Source organism: Yarrowia lipolytica, chromosome 1B (assembly GCF_001761485.1).
Source record: "Yarrowia lipolytica chromosome 1B, complete sequence".
Taxonomy (NCBI): domain Eukaryota; kingdom Fungi; phylum Ascomycota; class Dipodascomycetes; order Dipodascales; genus Yarrowia; species Yarrowia lipolytica.
In genome coordinates this window covers 2,316,725-2,337,335 of record NC_090771.1, presented here as the reverse complement: position 1 = coordinate 2,337,335, position 20,611 = coordinate 2,316,725, and the positions used below count along the sequence as shown (strand labels likewise).

At 48.8% G+C, this 20,611-nt stretch overlaps 7 protein-coding genes and 1 non-coding gene across 8 annotated transcripts; 5 read left to right on the top strand and 3 right to left on the bottom strand.

Moving 5' to 3' along the window:
• Nucleotides 1–59: 59 nt before the first annotated feature.
• Nucleotides 60–812, top strand: YALI1_B23373g (uncharacterized protein; the record flags this gene model as incomplete). The annotated part of the gene is made up of 1 exon (XM_501041.3): nucleotides 60–812. The coding sequence occupies one exon, from the start codon at nucleotides 60–62 to the stop codon at nucleotides 810–812; it is 753 nt and encodes a 250-aa protein (XP_501041.2).
• A 744-nt stretch (nucleotides 813–1,556) lies between these two features.
• Nucleotides 1,557–2,249, bottom strand: YALI1_B23351g (uncharacterized protein; the record flags this gene model as incomplete). Its single annotated transcript, XM_501040.1, has 1 exon — nucleotides 1,557–2,249. The coding sequence occupies one exon, from the start codon at nucleotides 2,247–2,249 to the stop codon at nucleotides 1,557–1,559; it is 693 nt and encodes a 230-aa protein (XP_501040.1).
• Nucleotides 2,250–3,465: 1,216 nt separating this feature from the next.
• YALI1_B23338g (uncharacterized protein) lies at nucleotides 3,466–5,598 on the top strand (the record flags this gene model as incomplete). Its single annotated transcript, XM_501039.3, has 1 exon — nucleotides 3,466–5,598. The coding sequence occupies one exon, from the start codon at nucleotides 3,466–3,468 to the stop codon at nucleotides 5,596–5,598; it is 2,133 nt and encodes a 710-aa protein (XP_501039.3).
• A 1,681-nt stretch (nucleotides 5,599–7,279) lies between these two features.
• On the top strand, nucleotides 7,280–10,087 carry YALI1_B23300g (uncharacterized protein; the record flags this gene model as incomplete). The annotated part of the gene is made up of 1 exon (XM_501038.1): nucleotides 7,280–10,087. The coding sequence occupies one exon, from the start codon at nucleotides 7,280–7,282 to the stop codon at nucleotides 10,085–10,087; it is 2,808 nt and encodes a 935-aa protein (XP_501038.1).
• A 1,023-nt stretch (nucleotides 10,088–11,110) lies between these two features.
• On the bottom strand, nucleotides 11,111–11,202 carry YALI1_B23261r. Its single transcript has one exon. It is a non-coding gene; the product is annotated as a tRNA-Asn (tRNA).
• A 2,453-nt stretch (nucleotides 11,203–13,655) lies between these two features.
• Nucleotides 13,656–16,178, top strand: YALI1_B23237g (uncharacterized protein; the record flags this gene model as incomplete). Its single annotated transcript, XM_501037.3, has 1 exon — nucleotides 13,656–16,178. The coding sequence occupies one exon, from the start codon at nucleotides 13,656–13,658 to the stop codon at nucleotides 16,176–16,178; it is 2,523 nt and encodes an 840-aa protein (XP_501037.3).
• A 1,079-nt stretch (nucleotides 16,179–17,257) lies between these two features.
• YALI1_B23201g (uncharacterized protein) lies at nucleotides 17,258–18,574 on the top strand (the record flags this gene model as incomplete). Its single annotated transcript, XM_501036.3, has 1 exon — nucleotides 17,258–18,574. One exon carries the CDS (start codon nucleotides 17,258–17,260, stop codon nucleotides 18,572–18,574), a length of 1,317 nt encoding a protein of 438 aa, XP_501036.3.
• Nucleotides 18,575–18,905: 331 nt separating this feature from the next.
• Nucleotides 18,906–19,730, bottom strand: YALI1_B23176g (uncharacterized protein; the record flags this gene model as incomplete). Its single annotated transcript, XM_501035.3, has 1 exon — nucleotides 18,906–19,730. One exon carries the CDS (start codon nucleotides 19,728–19,730, stop codon nucleotides 18,906–18,908), a length of 825 nt encoding a protein of 274 aa, XP_501035.1.
• Between the last annotated feature and the right edge of the window lie 881 nt (nucleotides 19,731–20,611).

Below are 20,611 nucleotides of genomic sequence, written 5' to 3'. Positions count from 1 at the left end.
TTGAAAGAGGGAGCCTTGAGGCTGGAGGAGGATGCAGAATTGAAATATTGTGAGCCTCGATGTTTCAATATGATGTCTCCATGCTAACCCAGGTCCAACGACAAATAAAAATCACAACCACCCAGGAGGTGCTAGACGACGTGCCTCCGCAGCAGGAAGGATTTCCCATGCGAAAGTGGGCCATCGAGATCTCGATGCTCAACGACAAAGGTGAGGAGGTGCCCGCCACGATGTTCGATGAGGTTATCTACCAGCTGCACCCCACGTTCGTCAACCCCAACCGAACGTTCAAGAAGCCTCCGTTTCGAATCGAGGAGCAAGGATGGGGAGAGTTCGATCTCAAGATTGTGTTCGTGCCAGCTGACAAGGGCCCCAAGCAGTCGGTCACTCACGACCTCAACTTCCAAAAGTCCAAGTACGAGGTGATTCACAACCTAAAGTTCCCTACCAATCGGCCTGGTCTGGCCAAGCTGTTGGCCGAAACGGGCCCCGTGCCTGGATACTCTGCGCAGGCGGCCTCTCCGGCACCAGACAAGCGACGGGCCGAGGAGGACGACTCCAAGCTCAAGAAGAAGAGCAAAGTGCTGGAAAAGTCCAGCGTGGACCTGGAGCGGCTTGCTGCCGGCCTCCAGAGACTCAAGGAGGACGATCTCATCCGAGTGCTGCAGATGGTCACGGACAACAAGACTTCTGACATGGCCATCAACAACAACGTCGACGAGGGTGAATTCCACATGGACCTGTTCACCTTCCCCGACAATCTGCTCAAGAGTCTGTGGGATTTCACAAAGCGACGATTCCCCGATGTTTAAGCGGACTGGAGAGTGAGGAGGTACCCTTAGATCCGTCGGAAATCCCGGTTCTTTGTATATTAGTATATTAGTAAGATGTTATTGATTTACGTGTGGAGATGGGCTACAGTAATGTGCAAACAGCCCCAGTAGAACTAAGTAAAACCAGGAAAGTGTACCTTTAGTGAAGAGTGAAAAATCAATACCAGAGAGCTACTTGTACAAGTATTCACCTCACGCTTAGAGAGATTAACGTAGCTCAAGGTACTCGTTAGCTAGCTATAGCTAGGGATGTGGCGTGACTCATTAAAGACCAGTACTACAGTAACTGCGGCTAGTAGCAAGTAGTAGAAGAGGTAAGTACCGTGCGTAATGTACGAGTACAGTACCGGTACTGTACCGCATTGTGTTTTTATCCACACAGTCAGGTGGATGTAGAATTATAAGTACTGTAATATGTAGTTCATCTCACCATCTCTTTCTTATACAGTCCTAAATGAGCACCAGCTACCTCCTTCCACATTCTCGGCAATACATACAGAATATATTATCTCGTCTTCACTAGCAACTAGTGGTACCGTATATCTAGTGCGTACGGTAGTTAGCACATCGTTTCTGTTGACATCTCCTTGAGGCATGACTCAGTGATAGCTCCGTAAATGAACAACATTGCATTGGACAGTCGGAGCATTATTATAACTGCTCAAAGTAGACAAATAACTTCGCAGATTGTTGTCTGCTCGTGACCCATTGCCAGTCGCTTTCTTATCCCTGTAGCGCCTTAAACCGCTCTCTCATATCCATCAACAAGGCCTCATCATCCTCATCCTCCTCATCTTCCAGCTCGGTGGTAGGAGCCTGGGGAACAGGAGTGACGCTCTCCTTCTTGGGGGCAACCTTCTCCTTGGCCGGCTGAGGGGTACCAATAGCGCCGTTTGTGATTTCGCCCAAAATGCTGTCAATCTCCTTTTCTGCGTCCTCATCCACCATTTCGTTATCATCTAGAGTGTCCAAGGTGTCTCCGACCATTTCGTCGATGATTCCAGACTTGACAAGCTCCATGGACAGCTGCTGCATCGATCCCATGAGCTCGGGAAGACGCACCAGCTGGTTGACCTCCTTCATGACCCCTGTTGACGTTTTCATCGACCCTTGGATCTTCTGTAGAGAAAACGCCTCATCGACCTGAAGTGAGACAGAATTAAGTTGTGCTTTGGACGTGTGAAGCCGTTCCCGCTGTTTCTTGACGCCGTAGATCTCCTTAGCCAAAATCCGCGCACTTTTGACATCGTTTCGTTTCGCAGATGCCTTGATCATCTGCTTGGTTTTGGCCTCTGACGACTGCAGCGACGCCAGCTGCCGGTCGATCTGTCGCTGGTTTTGCCGAATCAGAGACTGGCACGTGCGCCGCTGCTCCGCCGGATCGGGGCCGTATATCGCTTTTTTGATGTAGTTCATGACGGTGAGATGGTGGAGATAAGTGTTGTGCGTCTAACGTTATCGTGCAGCGAGACAGGTCGAGTTAGCTACGGAGTATGAGTGTATGTACTGTGTAAAAGAGGGAGATGTAAATTTAGAGACGGAACATATGGCCGTGATTAATGGACCAATTAACCGGATTGTTAGACAAGAGGAAAATATGATATATCGATTATGATTTCACACAAGACACAGATTATGAGCTACTATAGCGGAAGTGAACTGTTCTGCAGTGTGTCTCAGCCTGTGCAAATGGGGTTGGATGTTGTGTGAAGTCTATGACTGAGCTGGTAATAACTATGGGTATTACCCATATTGGTTCGCATCAAACCAGAGAAGATCGGTAGAATTCAAAATCAGCTGAAATCAAGTAGATACCAAGTATTCACGACATTGGAATATCCTTTCCTGTAACGTCTATCACCTCTGTCTATTGTGCTTCACCAACGAAAAGTACTCGTGCAGTAGCTACCGGTACTTGGACTTGAACTCGTAGCCAGCATTTTTCGGAAATTAAATGCTAAACTTGAAATTTTTTGGTCGATGCACTTTTTGGGCGAATTTTAGGTAATTAGAAAAAATTATATATAAAATATGAGATAAAGTGAAGGTACAGTATTCCCCATTACACTGTAAATGAAATTCATAATCTAGCATTTAATACATTAAATGATGGAAACAGCCCTTCGGATTCGCATTCAAACCCGCGGCAGGATAACGTAAGGGAGGCTGGAAAAACCATGAAAATATACATGTTTCAAAGGGTCTGGCAGTTCCAGGAACTAGCCTGAAAATGAAATACAAGAGACCAGAATAGTCAGCCACTAAAGCTGACTCACAGTCACAGCTTTATACGTAGCACACAAACTCCCTCACACTACACTCCTACTACCACCCAGTAGACGCAGTTGTAAACCTGGGGTGGTCATCAAAATAAAAATTTAGGTTCATTGCGATGGTGATGAGAGGGTGTAGTAATTGTGTTTTTTGACACCGGGGTCTTGGCTGAAATTAGTTCACGTTTCTCTCAATATGTCCAAGTATCTTCCATCGCACTCCTATATCTCCACCTATCTTAGTAAGCGTGTTTGACATCCCTCTACCAGCTACACCTTGCAGCATATACACATTAGCTTTTCACATATCGTGCCTAACCTCACATTTGTTTTTCGTTGCTAATACCAAGACAGGTCCCATGTCCGACTACTACAGCAATGTCGAGCCTGGGCTGGGGGCGGGCTCTGGCAACGACTCGGGTCGGCGTCAGGCAGACCCAGATGCGAACATGACGCTCACCAAGCCCGTGGGAGACTCTACCAAGGACACTGACTCAAACGACCACAACAAGGAGTACGAAACGATTCTGGATCTGAACGACGCCGAGCAGCTGCGGTTCATCGCCGAGCAACTGGAGTCTTTACATGGGGATGGAGACAAGGCGGACCCCAACGAAGAGCCTCAGAACGACGACTTCTCCATTCAGCCAGCTGATTTTGATTACACAGATACATCTCAACAGCAACAGCAGCAGCTACATCATCAACAACAACAGCAACAGCAGGATCAGTCTCAAGCTGCACGAATATCGCCTGACGACGAGTTCAGATACTCTATTGACTCGCGAAGACAGTTGTTGATCGACTCGTTACCAGTGCTCGATAACCTGGCCATGCAGATTCTCAACACTGTGGGTCGCCAGCCATACCAGACGACGCTCACCATGGTCACGGAGCCCGACTCAGATCTCGGACAGAGCTTCTCCATTCTCATGTCGCTGTTCGACCAGACCAAACGGTTGTACTCGCAGTCGGAGCCCTTCATCTCAGGCATATCCCTCGGAATTAGGAATAGAGAGCAGAAGGGCATTGTACAAAAGGCCAACATGGCCACGTTCTGTGCGGCTGTGTTCGGATTCGCAGAGGTCGGCTTCTACCATCTGCACGAGTTCTTCCTGGACTCGTTTGTGCCAGATAATATGCGTCTGCTGAAATCACATGGTGCGCTGTTTCTGGAGCTCAAAACACAGGCGTACATTTCGGCCATGTCGCAGAACGAAAAGTCCAAGACGGAGATTCTCAACGACCTGTTCCCCATGGACCTGGACCGCATGTTGATCAACCGGCGAAACTCCAAGAGCCTGGCCCCTTCCGAAGTTGACTTTGTGTCGCGGTGTCGGTCGCGCCGAGAGCGACTCTTCAACGCCAATTCCACGGCAGAACTATCAGACACGTACAGTTGGCTGTCGTTCCTGAAAGAGGTCGTGGAACATGTTTCCAAGGTGTACCTGGCCACCCTAGTCAGCAAAAAAGCTTCTACACAGGGTCCGAGTTCCATCCCTTTGTTTTCCTCTCCGTCGGCCAGTTCTGCACCTAGTGGTACCAACTCTGTGGCTGTTTCAACTCCAACTTCTCCCAGAATGGCACGAAGGCAAAAGCCCACAAACGAGCTCTCTATGCCTGTAGAGGAGGACGAGGAGGCCGCCCGGTTTGCAGCAGCGCGCCCCAATGTGCCTGTCCGTCGTCCCTGGAGCAAAGCAGAAGAAGCTGCATTGATGAACGGTCTTCGAACAGTGAATGGTCCGTATTGGTCGCAGATTCTGGAGATTTACGGACCAGGAGGTACAGTTTCAGAGGTGCTCAAGGACAGAAACCAGGTACAGCTCAAGGATAAAGCACGAAACCTGAAACTGTACTTCCTAAAAGCCGGAGTCAAGGTGCCTGACTGCTTGCAGTTTGTTACTGGAGGGATCAAAAAGGGAACTCGAGGAAGAAGGGGAGGAGCTGTTGAGCAGCGACAGAGAGTGCAGCCACAACAAGTTATGCAACAAGTGCAGCAGCAGGGTCAGCAGCAGGGTCAGCAGCAGGGTCAGCAGCAGGGTCAGCAGGGTCAGCAGGGTCAGCAGCAGCAACAACAACAGCAACAGGGTCAGCAGCAGCAGGGTCAACAACGGCAACAGCAGCAGCAGCAGCAGCAACCCCAGCAACAGGTTCAGCCTCAGCAGTCGCACCAACAGAACCCCAACATGCAGTTCCAGCTGCACAACATTCAGCAAATGTCACAGCAGCTGCCTCCTCTGAGTCACGTGCATCCTAATCTCCAGCAACAGCAGCATCAGCATCAACAGCAGCAGCAGCAGCAGCAGCAGCAGCAACAGCATCAACAACAGCAGCACCAAAACTCACTTCAGCAACATCCACACGATAGAACGCACGAGGAAGACTCGATGCGGGCGGCCGAAGCAGCCGCGCAGATTGCAGCCAGCCTGTCGCATCTGGATGATGAGGATAATACCCTGATTCAAAAGGTGGGGGCGTTTATCAATAATTAGAGGTTATTTATATGTATCATAGCATCAGCAGGAGTGTTGGGGAGCAACCGGTGTCACCGACCAGAATGTGAGGGAGTTAGGTTTTCGTAGCATGTGTAAAGGATGACTGTACCTGTACATAGTGTAGCGCGCAGATCTGACCGTAGAGGAGTGTGACAAGCAGATGCTAGAAGAAAAGCGAGGTATCACGGTGTCGTTACAAGTACATACTATCATATGCATGCAATGTCTGGACGATCCCAGTGTTCTGGCTGTACTATTCCATACTACAGTTCTGGTATCATAAAGGGTTAGTGTGGTTATGAGTTTCTCAGTTGAGATTCTGTATGAGTGCCAGCTACTGGTAGCTAGCACGAATAAAGACACAGGTTTGGTTGTTTATGTGCAATACCGTAGAGTATAGTATCCGTTGGTACCTGCACGACTAGCGGTATTGTACTTGTAGCTCCAACTCGCCTGAATATCAACTCAAGTTCTTCCTAGTCGTTCGTTCACTCATCAAGGCCTTGGAAATCTGAACTTAGGCTCCCCAGTGACGTCATGGTTATCAGATGGGTTCGGAAGAGCCAGCACCACTACTTTTCTTTTTAATAGGTATGCAACCTACGTAATGAGCTGATACTGTGCATGTTCCGAGTTGTACCATCCATAGTATCATAAGATCATAAAGCGTTTTATTATCGACCGTTGCACATGGACATATATATTATACACAATATTTCAAACCGACCGTTGAATCTGATGTGTCACTTTTGACATGATTCATCGCTCCTACATGGGCATCTCAGACACCCTCTATTGTTCCTCTCTCATCAGAAACACTCCATGCAGATCCCCATGCGTGTCTTTGCAACGAGGGGGGGGGGCTTGTTGGTCGACCGTTTGTGTAGTTCGTACCGGGATGTGTACGTGGTGGTTTGCGACGGACGACCAGAAACGGGGTCAGCAAACTCGACTGACGAAACTAACTGACATATGTCACCTGTTGATGTGACTATGTTCCTGACTGTCATTGAGATATAGGACTATATTCATTCTGACACAGCGACGATGTAATCCTCCACCGCACGAGTACCATTATCCACCTGGAGCCCCCCCAAAGAGTTTCAACCAGCCATCTCGCCTGCATGGGATCTTATTGTGTGGTTACCAGACCGTGTCGTGACTCCCTATAATGTCGGTCAACATCCCAAAAACATCACTTCCCAGCCAGCCCCCTACATGGGGTCTCAAACTTTATCTGGATTTTTCACTGGGATACAAAGAAATCTTGCTGCAACATGAAAACCTAATCGCCCAACCTCCACCAAGCATCACCAGCCCTCCGATTTATCAACGGTCAGATGCTGGTCCAAAGTCTCGAAAGCGCTTATAACCTGCATAGGCGATGCATGAATGCTGCTAGATGGCCATCTGGCTGGTGTCTCGGACGATATTGGCGTCTTACTGACTGCATATCGACTCTGGGCTAGCCAGATATAAAGATGGGATGGAGACCCTTCACAAAGATACACAAGCAACCTCACCGACTCGTTCTTGACTCATCGACCAACTCGACCACCTTTCGGCTTTCGTTCACTCTTTCACGATCGTCACTACGACTTATTCATTCCTTCCTTACCAAGTCGTTCCATTTATTCATTTATTCATTCATTTTCGAGTCAACAACAGTCCTATCACAATGTTGCAGTTCCTCTTGCTGCTCAACCTCGCCCTGTCGGCATCTGCTCGAGTCATCCACAAAAAGGTCACTGTGGTCAACGATGTGGTTGTCACTCCTTCTACAACCAGATACGTGACCGTTACTGGCGGCCAGTCCGAGCACGTGACTCTTGATCAGACTATCGAGTCCGTCGAGACTGTGTTTGTGGCCCACACCGTTCCCACAACCGTCATTACCGGCACTCTCATCTCCACCGTCCAGTCTATTATCACTGCCAACCCGGTGACCCAGACTGATTCGTACCCCACCACCGCAGATGCTCCCCAGATCAACATCAACACTCTGACCGAGCCCAAGACCCTGGATCCCTTTGAGGGAGTTGTAACTGATGCTGAGCCCATTCCCACAGAGGCCACCGTCGCTTCTTCCGCCTCTGCAACCCCCACCGCTACTCCTACTCAGTCTTCCTTCTCGGTGTCTATCCGGTCTTCTTCTACTCCTGGTCCTGTTGAGTCCACTCCCGGTGTTGTTTCCATCCCTGATGGTCCCTCCACCACTTCTGCTCTGATCTCTAGCTCCGTCGTTGCATCTTCCGTTGCATCTTCCGTTGCCTCTTCTGCTTCCGCCGCTGCTTCGTCTTCCGCCGCTGCTCCCAAGCCCAAGCCCAACCCCCCTCCTGCTTACAATGGCGACCTGTTCGCAGCCATTGACACCTCTGCCCCTCCCGGAGTTTTCAAGCAGGAGCCTCTGAACATCCAGATCCCCAACGGCGCCGTCAAAGAGCTTGGTCAGTCCCCCGTCCACACCAACAAGTTCTACTTCAACATGTTCCTCGGTGACCGAACCATGCCCGTCTACACCCAGCCCTACTCGGTGTGGTGGTCCAAGACCGACAAGTTCCCCGGTATCGGTGTCTCTTACTCCCAGGCTAAGGACAAGGTCTACGGCCCCCAGAAGACCAACCCCATGGAGTACATGCTGAACCCCGTTGGAATCATGTCCTTTGTCTTCTCCGCCAAGGAGTTCACCACCGACAACATGGAGATGCAGCTGTCTGACCCCGACACTTTCTCTGCCACCACCACTGTTTCTACCGGTGACGGCTCCATGGAACTTCCTCTTGTTCAGGGAATGGGTTTTGTCACTGCCAAGTACAACGGTCTGACTCCTCTTCTGCTGACCCAGGTCGGCTTTGACTCCGTCGTCAAGGGCAACTCCCCCGTGCAGGGCACCCTTAAGTACGTGGCTAAGCTCTTCAACGGAGTCACTTGGACCATCTACGTGACCACCTCTGATCCTGACTTCAAGTTCCTCTTCCCCGACCCTCACACCATCAAGACTCACTCCACCAAGCCCTGTGTGATTCAGATGGCCACCACTGGTGACGCTGACTCTGATGCTGGCTCTGCTGTGTCTGGCTTCGACAAGGCAGCTGGTTCCTACCCCGTTTCTGCCTCTCTCAACGGCCAGGCTAACGGAGGTTCTGCTCAATACTCCATCGACTACAAGACGGAGGGATCTTCTGCTTCTGGCTCAACTCTGCTGTTTGCTCTGTCTCACCACAAGAGCTCCATGGTTTCTCAGTCCGGTGCTGTTTCCGGCCCTAAGATCCAGTCCACCAACAAGGGTCCTATGTACGCCTACGTGGCCAACTCTCTGACCCTCGCTGAGACCCTCGAGACTGATCTGCAGTTCCTTCCCTGGTCCCAGGTGTCTGGATTTGCTGGTAAGGCCACCCTGACTGCTGCGCAGCAGAAGCTGATTGCCGAGGTGGCCAACTCAGAGCTCAAGCAGGATATTGGAAGCCAGACCAACCTGGACACGAACTACTTCTCCGGCAAGGCTCTGGACAAGTTCGCCTACATTCTGCTGGTTCTGTCTGATATGATTGAGGATGAGACCACCACCAAGTCTGTTCTGGACCAGCTCAAGAAGGCCTTCGCCGTCTTCACTAAGAACACTCAGGTATCTCCCTTCATCTACGACACTCTGTTCAAGGGAGTCACCTCCGGTGCTGCCCAAGCCTCTGGCGACTCTGGTGCTGACTTTGGTTCTCCTTACTACAATGACCACCACTTCCACTACGGCTATTTCCTTCATGCCGCAGCTGTGATTGGCCATGTTGATGCCAAGTACGGAGATGGTCAGTGGGTCAACGAGAACAAGGACTGGGTCAACTCTCTTATCCGAGACACCGCCAACCCTTCCAAGGACGACTCTTACTTCCCTGTCTACCGATCTTTTGACTGGTTCTCCGGCCACTCTTGGGCCAAGGGTCTCTTCCCTGCTGCCGATGGTAAGGACGAGGAGTCAACCTCTGAGGACTACAACCACGCCTACGGAATGAAGCTGTGGGGTAACGTTGTCGGCGATAAGGCTATGGAGGCCCGAGGAGACCTGATGCTGGCTGTCATGAAGAGATCTATGAATGACTATTTCTACATGAAGGACGACAACAAGATCCAGCCCGAGCAGCTCATTGGCAACAAGATCCCCGGTATCACCTTTGAGAACAAGCTGGACTACACCACCTACTTTGGCACCAACCCCGAGTACATCCACGGTATCCACATGATCCCCGTCACTCCTGTCTCTTCTCTGCTCCGAGACCCTACATTCGTCCAGGAGGAGTGGGAGCAGAACGTGTCCAAGTTCATTGGAGACGTCAACTCTGGATGGCTCGGAATCCTACACTCTAACCAGGCTCTTTACGACCCCAAGAGTGCCTACGAGTTTTTCTCTCAGGACAATTTCCAGACTCTTTGGCTTGATGGAGGTGCTTCTCGAACCTGGTATCTCGCCTACTCTGCCGCAGTGTCCGCCTAGTCGGACCCGCAGAGCAAAGATCTGAAAGATTCTCCTATTTATTTTATGTATGTATATTTATGATTGACTATTGATTGTTGTACTCGTACTTCTGGGTGAAGGTGCTTGTAGGAGTTCTGATATGAGACCACAAAGTTCAGTACATACAGTGACAGCATTCTTTTGGTTCGATTTTGTTGATTTGTGTCAACTTATTGATATTTGCGAGTCGCAACCGACACCGAAACCAAATGGTGGAGGAGTTGACATTGTCATTTCAGCAATGAGAACTTTGAAAGAAATCTCTGGAATTGAAGAAACACAAGAACATGAAAACTTCACTCCAGACGACGATGTATTGCGTGACTGACGTCGTGATCTACTTGTGTCCGTGTCTACTGAGCCATGTGCCCTGTGTCATATGAGATAAGCCAAACAGTACAGCTACAAGTAGCCATGAGACACCAATTTCCACGGATTTGTAGATTCCCATGGAGTAAAAGGACTTACATGTGTCTCGATCTGCAAGGCATGGGTGGGGTGGTAGCAGTGCTGAGAAATACCCAGATCCGTAGAAGAAAAGATGGGGACTTCGAATTCGTCATTCTTTGCGAATATGTGTTTGTTAGACACAGTTGCTATGTCTACAAGCCACTTGGAGCACACAATAAGGGCCTCTTCTTCCTGACCCTGCTGCACATCCTGGGCGACACAAGGAAGCCTCTTATTCGGAGACCGTGGAGTCTGTGATGACAGAGATCACCCGATCGCAGATGTATTACCCGAAAGAAACATTAGCGAAAATGAGACTTTTTCCAACGATTTAGCCAATCGCCGGTAAAACCAATTTCATGACTTTCCGTCCGTTGTGTGGCTTGTATTGGGTTTGGGCTGACAATAAGAATTAGCGCCATCGTGATGTTCGATTGGCTATCGGACTATCCTCTTAGGCTACTTGTAGTTGTAGTACGAGTGATTTGATTGCCGTGAAATCTATGAAGATGGCCCGGTCAAGATGTTGTTTCATGACGCAAAAAAACCAGACGACCTCGGAGAGGGTCGAACTCTCGATCTTACGATGGCGGCCATTTAGGTGACTAACAGTCGTACGCCTTAACCAACTTGGCCACGAAGTCTGGACATGTCCCCAAACCTAATTTTAGCGAATTTACGCTAATATCCGATTATGTAATCTCACAAAGAAAACCAAAAAAACCCAACACTGAAGGGGTTCCCATCAAGTGTTATTTAGGGGCTGGTGGAAAGTCACGGCGGTGATCCAGCCCATTTCCAAGCCACATTGGATTCGGGCACATCTGATATCTGGCATGAGTGATGCAATTGTCCCGGGTCGGTTGTGCGTGTCATGATACAAGGGCAGGGCTGGCACAGGGACAGAGTTTGTGGTGGATACTCCAGAACTGTGGCTACGGGGTCTGGCCGGCATCAGCGATGCTTTAGGGTGTGGAAAAAACTGTTTTCCAGAAGCCCTCTTTGTTCCATTAGAGATCTTACTTTGGTTCTCAGCGTGTGTTTGTCAACGTGTGAGACAACGTGAAACTTTGAGAAGCATGGCCAAGAGTTGTGGTGGGATGGGAGCATCCCCTGAAGCCCTGTCGCGTGCCATCCACTGTGTTTAGACCCACTTTTGGGGGATAATAATGACGTGTTATGGTCTTACCATATGCGACAATGAACCCCGTATGTACGAGTACATACAGTAGCTATCGGCACTTGTATCTATTATTATTTCCCCTCGGCGACCGTTTGATTGGTGCTTTTTAATTAAAGCCCGAATTAATTACTCGATGCCTTTTTGCTCAGAGTTCAATTTTTGCAGCAGCCCGATATTAATGCCGAACAAGAGACAGACAAACAGACCAAGAGACAAGTGAAGAAACAGTGGCTTGTACACGCCATATGATTGAGGGGGTTGGGGAACAGTGGATCAACTGCTTTGTGATATGTATCATGCTAACAAAATCGCCATGGACAGTGTGCGCGTATGGCGTTATTTTTTTTTATTCTACAAGTACCCGGGTCTACTGCATGGGCCGAAAAAGGGCTACAGGTATGTACACAACGGAGACTCAACGGTGTCGGGTATAACCGAGAGCATACCCTGTGTGACAAAAGCGCGATCCCCCCAGCCGGGTAACTTCCAAGACAGAGTCTGAGAGCCTGAGCCTGCCTGAGCAAGAGCAACGAGCAAGCCAAAAGGGCCAGAAAAGCGTGGAAGAAGAAGGAGTAAAATCTTGCAAACCTAGAAGCTTGGGATATGGAAGCTTCGGTCATTGCCACCCAGCCAGCCTCCGTCAGGCTTAGAAATCGGTTTGTGTTTGGAATATCTCTACCCGTGTCGGTGCTATAGTGTGGCGTCGGTACTCTTTTCGTTGTAAGAATATGCGCTCATGTGGGTTTGTTTGGGATCGTTGGTGACTCGTGGTTCGTGGCTTGAGCAGCCAGACCGCAGCCAATGGAGGAGGGTTAAGACAGTCAGGAGACAAGCGAGCGTATAACCAGCGCGGAGTGAGCGCTGAGTCCCTACAAGTACTCAAAGGCCGTTGCACACTCCTCTCTATACCCCACACCCTGATTATGTACCTCCAAATGACGCATGCAGCGGCACGCCCTGAATTTATAGAGGGAGACTGAGAATGACAGTGCGGTGGCAAAGGCAGTTGTGTTCGTCTACACACTGGTCCAATTGTTCCTCAGACGTTCCACGCACACAGGCTCGTGATCGGAGGCTGAAAATTTTTTCACCTTGCTCCTGTCGAGGCGATAGCCACAGTTTTCAGCCGACTTTACTGTGGCGACCGGGGTTTTCTCCTGGTAGTGGAGGTGTAGACGTGGCTAGCGCAATCACGCAATCGCGCATTTTTGCACACGCTAGGTTAGGCTTGGTCCTGAAGCAGAAAGACTGCGGGCCAAACAAAGGGGGGACCCTTATAAGGTTGCATCTGATTAAGCCACAGAGCCCAATAGGGTTCTACTCACAGGAAAATCACCATGCATGTGTGATGGTGTAATGGCGTTTGAGGGTTGAAGAACGGTGAGATATTGAGGGTGAACAACAGGGCGGATTGAGTCCAAAGCGAGACTGTGGGAACTTTGGGCGACGAAAAAACGATTCCTCGGATTTCATGCCGATCGGACAAGGTCCGGCAAAGTTACATGCTTTTTTGTTTCGGTTTCGAATCTGTGGCTGAAGCCACTAATTCAAAATTCCCTACTTGAGAAGTCACGACTATAGCTCTAGGACAACACTCTTTCACACAACTCCAGAGCCCAGGCCGTGATACCTCCTGACAGTACCACAAACGACCCACAAGTGACCCAAACACTTGATACAAGCGCCAAAAAAGAGCTCTCATCACGGCTATCCTTCGTTGACACATACTGCCACTCTGATTCAATTGGCAAGCCACATCCGATTTACTCAGACCACCATACTGAGGCTTGAACTCTACACCTGTGGCTGAAAGCGACAATTGACAGCACCGTGAAAATACTTTGAGCTGTATATTAGAGTCGACAGGCCCAGTTCAACATCACATCCATCCCTTCTCCAATCACACACCCACAAATGTCTTCTCCAAGCTCCAGTCGAGAGCCCTCAGAGATTTATCCTCAAGAAGGAGAGGTGGACTACTTCTCTCCCGACTCCGAGGACCATGTGTACCTCCCCCAGTACCACGCTCACAACCCCCGAGTGAGAGACTGGTTCTACAAAAACGTCTTTTCTCACCCTGGAGAGCGTGTCAAGAACTACACCCTGTCGTTGTTTCCAATTGTTCGATGGATCTACCGATACAACCTGGTGTGGCTCACTTACGACCTGATTGCCGGCATCACTGTCGGATGTGTCGTTGTTCCTCAGGGAATGTCTTATGCCAAACTGGCCAACCTGCCCCCGGAGTATGGTCTCTACTCTTCCTTTGTCGGAGTCCTCATCTACTGTTTCTTTGCCACGTCTAAGGATGTTTCTATTGGTCCTGTTGCGGTCATGTCCCAGCAAGTCGGCCGAGTCATTATGCATGTCCAAGGAGAGTACCCCGAAGCCTCGGGACCCATGATCGCGACCATGCTGGCGGTTCTGTGCGGTTCTATCGCCCTCGGTATCGGTCTCCTGCGTCTTGGTTTCATTCTCGAGTTCATTCCCGCCCCCGCAGTCATGGGCTTTATGACCGGTTCTGCCATCAACATTGTCACTGGTCAGGTTCCCGCTCTCATGGGTATCGACAAGCTCTTCAACACAAAGGACGCCACTTATATGGTAATCATCAACTCGCTTAAGAACCTGAAGCACTCCAACTACAACGCCGCCTTTGGAGTCGTCGCGCTGTTCATCCTCTACCTCATCAAGTACTCATGCCAGTACCTGTCCAAGAAGTTCCCCAAGTACAAGAAGGTGTTTTTCTACATTGAAATCATGAGATCCGCGCTCATCATCATTTTTGGTACACTCATTTCTTGGGCTGTCTGCCACCCTCACAAGAAATCTGGCAAGTTCCCCATTTCTATTATCAAGACTGTGCCTCGAGGTCTCATTCACACCGGTGTCATGAAGGTCGACACTATTTACATGTCCAAGATGGCCTCTGAGCTGCCCGTCTCTACCGTTGTTCTTCTGCTTGAGCACATCGCCATTTCCAAGTCCTTTGGCCGTGTCAACGACTACAAGATTTCTCCCGACCAGGAGCTCATTGCTATTGGTGTTACCAACCTGGTTGGAACCTTCTTCAACGCCTACCCCGCCACCGGTTCCTTCTCTCGATCTGCCCTTAAGGCAAAGTGTGGTGTGCGAACACCTCTTGCCGGTATTTACACTGGTGTTGTTGTGCTCATTGCTCTGTACGCCCTCAACACTGTCTTCTACTGGATCCCCAATGCCGTTCTTTCTGCCATCATCATTCACGCTGTGTTTGACTTGGTGGCACATCCTCGACAGCTCTTCCACTTCTGGAAAATTGCCCCCATCGATGCAGTCATCTTCTTCGTTGCAATTATCCTCACAGTCTTTGTCACCATCGAGGCTGGTATCTATTTTGCTGTCGCTGCATCTCTCGTCTGGCTGCTTCTCAAGGTCGCCTTCCCTGCCGGAGACCTCATGGGCAAGATTGAGATTGTCGACGTCGAAGATCCTCTCATTGTCCAGCAGACTGCCGATGTCGAAGAGATTGCTGCTGCCGAGGCTGCCCGAAACACTAAGCTCGGCAAAGTCAAGGGACTTATCAGCAAGGCTGGAAAGCTCATTGAGGACGGTCCTGTTGTTGACGCAGATGTCCAGCATGGTTTGCCTCTTCTGGCTCCTCAGGAGGTGGAGAAGTCGACCACTGCAGCAGCTCTGTCTCATGTGCCCCGACGAACCGTCTGGGTGCCTCTGTCTCGAAAGAACGTCAACCCAGACATCAAGATCTCGCCCCCCCGACCTGGAGTCATCGTCTACCGATTCACGGAAGCATTCACCTACCCCAACTGTTCTAGACAGACAGACAAGTTGGTGGATGTCATTCGAGAAAAGACTCGACGAGCCGAGGGAGTGCGATACAAGACTCTTGGAGAGCGGCCCTGGAACGACCATGGTCCTCGACATCCCAAGGAGAGCGAAACTGTCGATCTGCGGCCCATTCTAGAGAAGGTGGTGCTAGATTTCTCTGTCGTCTCTTCCACAGACTCTACTGGTATCCAGAACCTGGTAGATGCTCGAGGAGAGATCAACCGATATGTTGGCCGAGAAGTCGAGTTCCATTTCTCGGGTCTTCTGTCTCCCTGGGTCCGACGTGCTTTGGTGGGCTCTGGATTCGGAGGAGTGCCAAAGGGACAACACCTGAGCAACTACCAGGTGACTGCGGCCCGTAGAGCCACTGCCCTTGACCGACAGACTTTGCCCAATGACACTACCATGGTGATCGAGGGCGATTCTCTGTCCAACGACTCGGATGAAGAGTACGCAAAAAAGAAGCCGTTCGATGAGGAAGAAGCCATTGGAGGTCTGGACACCAAGAGCGTGTCTTCTTCTTCTCAGGACGACAAGGAGTTTGGAGGCTACATCCCCGTGGTGTCCACCGACACTCCTTTTTTCCATTTGGACATTCCTGACTTGTAAGGATTATCATTGGATCATCATGGGAAGACTAACTATTTATTGCATTAATCAAAAGTATTGGTATAGACTGAGTCACATTGTAAAAGAATGAGTTTTGGGGAGTAGAGAGGATGGATATGTAAACCGAACCAAAAAAACGACAATAGGAATATACCCGGATTTTTGCTATGAACGGGCTTGAAGTTATGAAGAGCGATATAGATGATTTATGAATTGTTTTTGATTGTTTTGATTTTGGGGAACACATTTTCGTTAAATTCAAAATTAGAGACGAAATTCGAAAAAAATCTACACATGTGTGTTTGACAATTTTAAGATGTCATATTATTCCAATGATGAAGAAAAAGTCAACTAATAAATGATGATCTGAATACATCTTGTAACTTTTATGTCTGTTCTGGTGTTTTTTTTTTTTTATTATTTTTTTAAAATTTCATTTTTAATCTCTGATGGCATTTGTTTGCCTACAAGTAGTGACAACATACTGCAAGAGTATCGTACATCGGTTCATCTTCTTAGCCCCGCAAAATAAGCTCTGTTGAGTCAGCAAAGAGCAATTATCTCAAATGGATCGGAGTGGTTCCAGTAGAGTCCGTACAAGTACAACTCAGTGCCATCTTCAGATACACACTTCGAAATCTTTAATGACGGCTTCTCATTGATACAGCCCCGAAGATGACTCATCACCTGGCTTACTAACTCCCGGAAAATACTGTCATGTGGAGTTAAAACCAGGCAGTGAGAAGGCAAAATTTACACTTATCGAAGCGTCACAAGGACATGGAGTTGAGATATATGACTCTCCGACGGTTGAAGTTTTGCATATTAAAAATATTCCTCTGATAGGAATTTCACTTTGGAAGACCCTGGGAAAATTCTGAGTCGTTTACAATTATCCTCGATTTAATAGGAAATGATACAGTTTTTTTGTTTAACTTCTTTTATCGTCCAACATTGCATATGCATCTTGTTACATTCCAAACAAAAGTGTATTACCAGTTGTGGAGAGCGGTTGTACAGGACCTTCCTTTTCACAGGAAACCCCTCTAAAATCGGCTACAAATTGCACACAAACCACCATGCTGCCGCCCGAGTTGGTGAACATCCTGCTGGAGCATCTGGATCTCTATTCGCTTGTTTCTCTGGCTCAAACGTGCCAGTCTTGGAACTCTGCCATCACAGAAGCCGAGTATCGGTACATGCTGCTCAAGAGCTGTCCCTTCTACCAGCTTGACAACTCGAACAGACTTAGCTGGAGAGATTGTGCAACGGAGTACCTGCGCCGAAACCGACTCAACAGTCCCAAGGTGGATAGCTCTATCATTCAACAACTATGTCCAAACACAACCATCGCAGTCAGACAAGATGAACTGCTGCCGCCACATTATTACTCTTTGTGTAAAATGCAAGCTGCGACTCGGGATGGGTGGCATGATGATGTGGCCCTACGACATACCGACAGCGGGTTCAGCTTCCAGGGCGCCTTCGTGTCACTAAAGGGAAGTGAGGGGGTTACCAACGAAGATTACCACTACGACAACGGAACTATATCCAGCAGATTTGGTATCAAAATGGGATTCCAGAGAGGACAAAGACAGCATGCCATTCTGGCAATCAAAACCAACACTAAATGCATCGCTGCCATCGTTTGCTATGAGCCAAGCGAATACCGCATTTTGGTTAAGTACATTGACAGCCATGGCATTGCGCCAAATATTGATTTTGGAGAGAACACTGACGATTGGCTTTACTCTGTCGGCTTCTGTCCTTCAACCCTCACTTCTTTCGACCTGTTTCTGGTCGAGTCTTGCATCTTTGTGTATGTCCAGCAACAAGGACATACCGGAGCTCTTCTGGCTCTGAACAATGGAGTGATGGAACGGGTGCTATTCAATGACAAGTACATGCTCACGTCAACACCTGAGATGTTGTGTGTGTTTGATGGCAAAATTGCCATGGCTGGAAAACATGTCATGCCTGAATTCATGCGGTACTTGTTCAACAGGACACCCGTGCACGCTACAAATATCAGCCAGGATCCCGTCTACAGTAACTATGTTGGCCTATACAATGCGGCTGGAAGTATGACCCATTTAATTGACTTTGCCACTCAGAGTATTGTTGATATCACTGCGTTCTACTACACGTCTCTTCAGGCTGGCTTCCTGGCACTTCCTGGATTAGTAGATGGGCAGCTGGTTGTATACAGATACTCACAGCAGTTTCTGCTGACGCATTTTGGTGAGCAAGTTGACGTTCAGGTCATGATGACTAAGATTAATTGTCTGGTTGATGCCCCCGAGTCGATGCTGTTGCCCCATGTACCTCAGACGAGGGTTCCAGCTAGGTCCAGAGCCGTTAATAGGCACAAGACGCGCCGAAGAGTGGTGGTATAAAGAGGAGGAGGCTTATTTATATATATTTATTGTCCCGAGTAATGAGATATGATTTATGAGTTCGGTGGTGGTTGAAAGGGCTTTCAAGATGAAACTGTAGATGAGGGGGGTGATAACTGGTGCTGTTCTTACTAGGCTGATCTAGTTAACTACCTGTACACCTCCTGTACACACAACTGTGGAGAGTTCTTACCGCTGACTATGTTGCCATGCTACAGAATGCACCGTGTGTACTGCAGTACTTGCAACTTCTACAGATGTATAATACTCGTAGCCTCAAATACTTCATAATGTATTATACAATGCGTTGATGCAATATATCCTCCGTCTTCTACTTTCTGACAATTCCCTTCATGCGTTTCTTCATCTTGACAACAGGCTTGGATACCTTCTTCACCGAGGCATCCACCTTTGCCACCTCCACTCTCTTGATCTTCTCACCTTGCGCGTTCCTAAACACCTCCTTAGCCATCTCATCATCACGCAAATCCTGTTCAGATACGCCACTTTCCTTGTCATCTCTCTTTCTCAGCTCTTCCAGCACATCCACATCTCGTCCAATCTTGTTAAGACGAGCAGTACGTTCCTTGAGCTCTTCGAGCCGTTCAATTCCCTCCTGCTCATCAATGTTGGCCTTCTGCCTTGCCTCTATCTCTGCCATGACGTCTCCATCTGTAGAAACTGCGGTTCCTAGCTTTGACGGATCAGGCATAGCCTTTCCCTGTTTCTTGAGCTCCTCCAGCTCCTTCTCTTCCTTTTCCAGCCGGTCCAGCCGCTCGTCCAGAGTCTCCTCCACCTTCTTTTCGTCTCTCCAGGGTTCGTAGTTTCGTACAGCTCCATACTCGGTCTGATAGTCTGAGTTCTTGGGGTCAGTCTTGAATCTGATCTCACCTGAACATCTAGGACATCGGATAAAGAAGCGAATGATCTTCACGTCAAGATACACCTCGTCAGTCACCTGTTTGCGAGCGTTGAACTTTTTGCTCTTATAAATATATTCTCCACAGGCGGTACATCGCATGGAGAAAGGCACCATGAGCCGTACAGTGGGCATGGTGGCCGATTTGGAGTCAGACACTTTCTTAGCACGCCGCTCCAGCTTGCTGGGATCAAAGTCGGGCGGATAGTATTTGTTTATTCCTTTTCGATCCGACATTTTGTGCTGATGATGATGTGATGAAGGGTAAAAGAGCCTGCTGATTTTCTGTACGAGTATGTACAGAAACTTTATCAGAAACCTGTCAAGGAGAGAGTACGATCCGATGTGCGTCTCAAGGGGGTGTGTCGGAGAGACCGCGGAGGTGTGTAACTTGAGCTGAGGGTATCAACAATGAAAAAAAACTTAGCTGGAAACTCTTTTGAGCTGATCCGTGTAGTATTGAGTGACTACAAGTAGAAAGGTGATGTTGAATCTCACCCTCATATACTTAACTGGTTGTCCCACTTACTACTTGACCTCACTAAGTTATTCATATTTTTACTTCATTTACAGTAGTCTTCGTAGCTCTCCCAAATGATAGCTAAGTACAGCAGCACAACCCGGCCACTAAAACGAGAGTCCGAGAACATCCCAATTTGGCGTCACGTGATCTTTCCCTACACCATGTATAGAGCGGATCGCGGAACTCAAAAAGCGGTTCCTTGGCGTGACAAACATGGCACCGCCGCTATTGTGCGAGTAATGGAGTGTACTGTATGTACCAGTATCGTACACTTCTATAGGCGGTTGTCTTGGCTAACACGTGTGACGCTAGAACTAATTGGAATGGGGATTGCGACGTGTTTACGATGTGGTTTTGGCGTGTATTATGGGCTTACAAGACAAGGCACTTTTTCGCGAGGCTCATTTATGCCGGGTTGAGTGTTTTGAAATTGATCGTATTTTCCTCGATTTTCTCTTGAATTTCCGCCACCTCCACCTCTCTGAGATACAGTAGGGTGGTACAGATGCTCACATACGCTTAATTGAGTTGTCGCTAATATAGCTTAAAGAGGGATAGTTTTCTGAGAATATTTCCAATAAATCGAATAAAAACG